The sequence below is a fragment of the Pelophylax lessonae genome (genome assembly GCF_965119305.1).
Source record: "Pelophylax lessonae genome assembly, chromosome: 9".
NCBI lineage: Eukaryota > Metazoa > Chordata > Amphibia > Anura > Ranidae > Pelophylax > Pelophylax lessonae.
Genome location: NC_138776.1, coordinates 23,400,375 through 23,407,067, shown reverse-complemented (window position 1 = coordinate 23,407,067; position 6,693 = coordinate 23,400,375). Strand labels below are relative to the sequence as shown.

Here is a 6,693-nt window from a genome sequence, read left to right as displayed (position 1 = left end):
CCTTTTTTTTGGGGGGGGGGGTCACTTCACTTTTATAGTGCGCCCCCCCCCCATGGAGGATTATTATTATTATTATTATTATTATTATTATTATACAGGATTTATATAGCGCCAACAGTTTTGTGGGGAGATGTAGGAATCTATAATAAGAAGACACAACACACAGATACTGTAGAAAGAGTTGATTTATATTAAAGAAGGAAAATGCTTAAATTTCCTAATACAGATGACATTAACGCGCCCTCTTCAGGTCCTTCATCGCCACTAAAGCTGCATTACGTCCAGAGGCTCCCATGACTCCGCCCCCTAAAGGAAAAAGAAACAAAAAACGCTGTAGAAACGCTGTAGAAAGGAGCACTTTGCAGTCAGGGAGATCGGATAGAGAAATGTTTTATCGGATATTTAGTATTTTATTTTCTCCTTTTTCTTATCCTTGTTAATCTATAGAGGGGGCGGAGCTCTAGACATCAATGCTGATCACGTGATGGCGCATCCTGCGTTTAAAACTTTGTTGTCCGGATCTCTCTGACACCCAAAGTCCCTTGGTATTAATTTGTTTTTTTATTTCAAAGCTAAAACGGGATTTCGTTGTGTATGGGATGGAAGAGGCTTAGCAGCTCTGTCGTGTTTTTATTTGGGGGGATTTCCCACACTTCTGTCACTATGATGTTTATGTGTTCCTGCCCCAGTAATAAATGCCCCTCCCCCTTCCATATATTTCATACACATTACAAGAGCAGGAAATGATAGGAAATCTCCCCCCCCATGGGGGTCACACATAGAAATAACACAAAAACTCAAAATAACGTTTGTTTGGAAAGTAGCTGTAAAATAGAACTGAAGGCAAAAAATTGGATTTTTGTAAGAACTTACCGTAAAATCCTTTTCTCTTAAGCTCATTGACAGACGCAGTACCCAATTTTATATTAATCAAAGAGGACTGCGTCTGTCAATGAGCGACAGAGAAAATTGGATTTTTGTAAGAACTTACCGTAAAATCCTTTTCTCTTAAGCTCATTGACAGACGCAGTCCTCTTTGATTAATTTTAAATTGGGTACTGCGTCTGTCAATGAGCGACAGAGAAATTTTAATTTCTTCATTTTGGATAACGTAAGATCCAACCATACACGTTACAATCTGATTGGACAGATTTAGGTATCTCCTCATATTACACAGTTTTGGAAAATCAAATGCTGGTTGTACAAAGATTGTATGGTTAGATTGCAATGTGTATGGTGACCCCAAGGGGGCGATGTTACCCCCTGTTGAAAAGCAACATGATTTAACCACTTCAATACCATCCTCCCGCCCAGGCCATTTTTCAGCTTTCATCGCTGTCACACTTTGAAAGACAATTGCACGGTCGTGAAACTGTACCCAAGTGACATTTTTAGCATTATTTTCACACAAATATAGTTTTCCCTAAAACGTCTTTCAGGACAGCACCTTAGAGAGATGGCTCCTCCCTCTCCTCATCAGGAAACACCCCATCCACCAGATTTTAAAAGGAGGCTTCTCCCACCATTCATCAGTTTTTGTGTTTCCTCCGGCCGAGGAACACCTCTGTGGGGAGCTGGGCTCTTAAGGTGCTATCCTGAGAGACCGGGCTTCCTACGTCCACCTACCCTTTTTGGAGACGATTGCTTCTCCCATTCACGCGACCGACTGCAGTGCATGGGCTCCTTCTTCCTCTTCAGTGCTCTAGGCTGAGTCAAGACCCCGCAGAGCACAGCCCTGGGAAGGCATCTTGGAGGAGCGGAATGTTTTTTCTTAGGTTTCCGCCGCCTTTTTTTCAAATTTGCCGCCATTTCTCCGGATCGAGTGACGCTCGTCCGGACCGGAAGTGAGGTTCCGGAAAGGGCAGCGTTCTGCAGGGGGCGTATGGCGTCATTTCCGCCGGACGCAGAGGAAGAAGGGAGGAGCAAGCTGGTGCCTTATTCCGGATCCGGTCCAGTGCAGGTGCGCTTTGGTCTCCGGAACCGGTACCGAAGCCACGGGTGATACCGCTGCCAAGCGATGGAAGCTTCTTCAGCGAGTGGGACAGGCACAGGCACCAGTAAGGCCCAGGTAAGGGGTGTCTTTATATGGCCTATCTTACTGTGGGGTCTCTCTCCATCCCTTTTACTTTCCCCCCGGTGGCTGGGGGCCTGTCAGGGCACATGGGACTTCCTTTAAATGTCTTTCTGTGCACCTTTGGTGGCCCTGAGAATCAGGCTGACTTTTAAGAAGCATGTGTATGTTTTCCCATTCATGTCTTCCAGGCTAAAAGCTCTGAAACTGTTTTCAAGAGAAAGTGTCCTTCATGCAAAGCAAAGTTGTCGGAAAGTTGGAAAAAGACACTTTGCCAGGGATGTATTGATGCACTAGTAAAGGAAGAAGCATCTGCAGTTTGTGGCGATTTAGTCGCATCTGTGAGGAAGGAATTGGATGCTACCATCCAATCTTTTCGGTCATCCCTACAGGACCCTGCCCTGAGTCAGCCATCAGCCTCACTGTCCTCTCAGGGTTCACAATTGGTTCCTTCGGTGGGGACAGAAGGGGTTCCTTCCACCCAAGGAGATAATTCCCCCTCACATTCCAAGGAGGATTCAGAGGAAGAAGAGGAGGGAGGGGCACAAAGCAGGCCCACTAAATACAAACTATCCTTAGAGCAAGTGGATGGTCTCCTGAGGGCAGTTTACATCACCCTGGGTCTAGAGGAGGAAAAGAAGGAACTGTCCCTACATGACAAAATGTATGCAGGCTTGGAAGAGCCTAAGGGCCGTATCTTCCCAGTGCATCAGACCATCTCAGATGCAATAAAACATGAGTGGTCTGATCCGGAAAAGAAAACCTTCTTCCCTAAAGCCTTTAAAAGGCGATTTCCTTTTGATGAAGACCCAGGAGCTCCCTGGAATAAGATGCCAAAGATTGATGCAGCCTTCTCCCAGGTTTCTAGGTCAACAGACCTAGCATTTGAAGACATGGGAATCCTGAGGGATCCCATGGATAAGAAGATGGACCAGCAACTTAAGAGATCCTGGCAATCCATCATGGGGAGTCTGAAACCTGCCATGGCAGTAACCTGTGTGTCCAGGAATCTGGAATACTGGCTTAGCCAGCTAAAAGCACACATCACAGCAGACTCACCTAAACAGGAAATTTTGGATTCCTTTTCCACGCTCTCCACGGCCATAGCCTTCATTGCTGACGCTTCAGCAGAGTCAGTGAAGATGACAGCAAGATCTGCAGCTTTATCCAACTCAGCCAGAAGGGCTCTTTGGTTAAAGACATGGCCTGGAGATACAGCTTCTAAAAATAAGCTGTGTGGACTTCCTTTTCAAGGGGATCTACTATTCGGGCCTGGGCTAGACTCTGTTCTAGATAGAACAGCAGACAAAAAGAAGTCTTTTCCTGTGAAGAAGAAACAGGCAGCAAAGAAGCTTTTTCGACCTCAAAAAGCTCAGCAAAATAGCAGACCCCAGGAGAAGAGAAGAAACTGGTCGACACAAAAACCCAAAGGGAAAGGAGGTGTTCTCTTCCATCCTCCTGTGTCAACCAACAAAACACAATGACAAGACATTGCCGGTGGGAGGAAGATTGAGGGAATTCCTCCCCTATTGGGCAGCCATAACAGAAAATCAATACATTCTGGATATGCTGTCCCAAGGCTACAACATAGAGTTTTCAGAGACGCCACCCGAAAGGTTCTTTGTCACAAACCTCCCAAGAGATGCAGAAAAAGCCCTGGCTATGATGGACCTGTTAAAGGACCTGAGGCGACAGGGAGTTGTCTGTCCAGTTCCAGTGGAGGAACAACATCAGGGATTTTATTCCCACATATTTTTGATAAAGAAACCATCGGGGGATTTTCGTCTTATACTGAATCTGAAACCATTAAACAGGTCAGTTCTGTACAAAAAGTTTCGAATGGATTCAATTCTTACAGTCAGAACCCTGTTAACAAAAGGATGCTTCATGGCATCAATCGACTTAAGGGATGCTTACCTACATATCCCTATTGCCCCTCGCTCACAGAGATTCCTAAGGTTGGCAGTAAATCTGGGAAAGGAAATGCTCCATATCCAATTCAAAGCACTCCCTTTCGGGCTATCATCCTCCCCTCGTATTTTTACGAAGGTAATGGCAGAGTGTCTAGCTCCCCTCCGCCTTCAGGGAATCTCTGTGGTGCCTTACCTGGACGACCTGCTTTTCTTTGCCCCGTCAAAGGAAAAACTTCAAGAGGACCTGCACAAGGCAAGAGGTCATCTAGAAGCTCTGGGATGGATAGTGAACATCAAGAAATCGAATCTCACACCGGCTCAGCGGGTTCAGTTCCTAGGGTTTCAGTTATGCTCTGTGAAACAAAGAATCTTCCTACCAGAAGACAAACAGGTCAAAATACAGAATTTGGTAGCAAGGCTACAAACAAATCAGTGGTGGTCGATCAGAGAGATCATGTCAGTCCTTGGAAACCTGACTGCATCAATTCCAGCTGTCCAATGGGCAAGGCTGCATTTTCGACCACTCCAATACTTCCTCCTCAGAATCTGGGATCACAATCCAGAGACTTTGGACTTAAAGGTAAAAATCCCCACCAAGGTCAAGAGGTCCCTTTGGTGGTGGAGAAATCGGATAACCTTGTCTCAGGGTTTGGCCTGGTCCTTCCCGGCAGACCAGAGGTTAACAACGGATGCCAGCAGTTGGGGGTGGGGAGCCCACTGGAACCAAAACCTGGCACAGGGGGTTTGGTCTCAGACCGAGACAAGAAAATCCTCAAATTGGAAGGAATTAAAGGCAGTCGGCCTAGCCCTAACTGCCTTCTCTCAAAATCTTCAGGGGACTCATGTTCAAGTCCTTTCAGACAACGCCACTACAGTGGCATATCTAAACAAGCAAGGGGGCACAAGAAGCAAAACCCTACAGCTTTTGGCAACGGAAATTCTGCAATGGGCGGAAAGGCAGTTACTTTCCTTGTCAGCAATCCACCTAAAAGGTACACTAAACAGTGTGGCGGATTATTTAAGCAGGCAGAAGATCCGAGAAGCAGAATGGAGCTTGAACCCAGAAGTCTTTATGTTGATAACCAAGACTTGGGGAAAGCCAGAGGTGGATCTGTTTGCAACGAAAGAAAACGCAAAACTTCCACTTTACTTCTCACTCCACAGAAACGACAACTCTCTGGGAGTAGATTCCCTGGCACATCCCTGGAGGTTCAGGTTGGGGTATGCCTTCCCCCCCTTCCAGCTCATTCCGTTGGTATTGAGAAAAATCCAAATGGAAAGAGCCTCAGTGATCCTGATCACACCTTATTGGCCCAAAAGGGTTTGGTTTTCGACTGTCCTTCAACTATCAGTCAAACCTGCTTTTCAGCTCCCTCTTCGTCAAGACCTACTGCTTCAAGGTCCAGTCTATCATCCAGAAGTGGAAAAGCTAAAGCTCACCGCCTGGTATCTGAGGAGCAACTGCTGAAAAGGAAAATATTTTCAGACGCATTAATTGCTACTCTACTTTCCAGTAGGAAAAAAGTCACAAGGAATATATATGCAAAAGTTTGGAAGACATATAATACCTGGTGTGAATCGAAAGATCAAAAATTGAACAGTATTACTTCAATTTTGGAGTTCCTACAGGAGGGCGCAGGAAAAGGTTTGGCAGTAAGTACCCTCAAGGTACAAGTTACAGCCCTGGGGGTATTCTTGGAAAGGCCCATTTCTTCAGAATCTTTAATCATCAGATTCTTCAGGGCCCTTACCCGCTCCAGACCAGTGCCTGTCAGAAGCTTCCCCAAATGGGACTTGTCGGTGGTCCTTCAGGCCTTCACAAAGGAACCTTTTGAACCACTAGAAACGGTTACACTAAAAAACCTTACCCTCAAGACGGTCTTCTTGGTGGCAATAACATCAGCAAGAAGAATCAGTGAATTACATGCTTTATCAGCTATCGAACCTTTCTTGTCCATATATCCAGACAGGATAATTCTCAAGACGGATCCAGGGTTTCTCCCAAAAGTAGCTTCAACGAGAAACCGCTCACAAGAAATTGTGTTACCTACCTTCTGCCCTAATCCATCAGGAGATAAGGAAGAAAGCTTTCACTACCTAGATGTAAGAAGGGTTCTTATACACTACTTGGAGGTTACTAAAGAGTTTAGATCATCAAACTCTCTTTTTGTTCTTTTCTCTGGCAACAAAAAAGGTCGCCAGGCATCAAAAGGATCAACAGCCAGATGGCTCAGATCCGCTATTTCAGAGGCTTACTCCCAAATGAAATTGTCTCCCCCGCAGGGGATCAGAGCTCACTCTACTAGAGCGTTAGCCACTACATGGGCAGAGAAAGCTGGTGCCACTCCAGATCAAATCTGCAAAGCGGCTACGTGGTCAAGCTACTTTACATTTGCAAGACACTATAGGTTGGACCTTTTGGCAGCTGAAGATCAGGCTTTTGGCAGAAAGGTCCTGCAAGCTGTGGTCCCTCCCTAAATTGAGTAAGTCTCGATAATCCTCTCTAAGGTGCTGTCCTGAAAGACGTTTTAGGGAAAATTCAAGTTAGACTTACCGGTAACTTGTTTTCCAATAGTCTTTCAGGACAGCAGGAGGATCCCGCCCTATTGTATAAAATGTATTGCTGTGATTAACCATATCTGTTTATGTGTTCCAGCATGGGCCGGAGGTACTCTTCTACAAACTGATGAATGGTGGGAGAAGCCTCCT

At 45.7% G+C, this 6,693-nt stretch overlaps 1 protein-coding gene across 2 annotated transcripts in view; it reads right to left on the bottom strand.

The window, feature by feature from the left end:
- Positions 1-227: 227 nt before the first annotated feature.
- The window catches only part of LOC309563735 (pyridine nucleotide-disulfide oxidoreductase domain-containing protein 2-like), a gene marked incomplete at its 3' end in the record, with an annotated part of 73,974 nt that continues 67,508 nt past the window's right edge, over positions 228-6,693 (bottom strand). Inside the window, exon 15 of one of the 2 annotated variants that reach the window (XM_082268335.1) lies at positions 228-306. In XM_082268335.1, the coding sequence (XP_082124461.1) occupies positions 276-306 (31 nt within the window). The remainder of the gene's footprint in view (positions 307-6,693) is intronic. The other variant, XM_082268334.1, reaches the window with a different exon arrangement.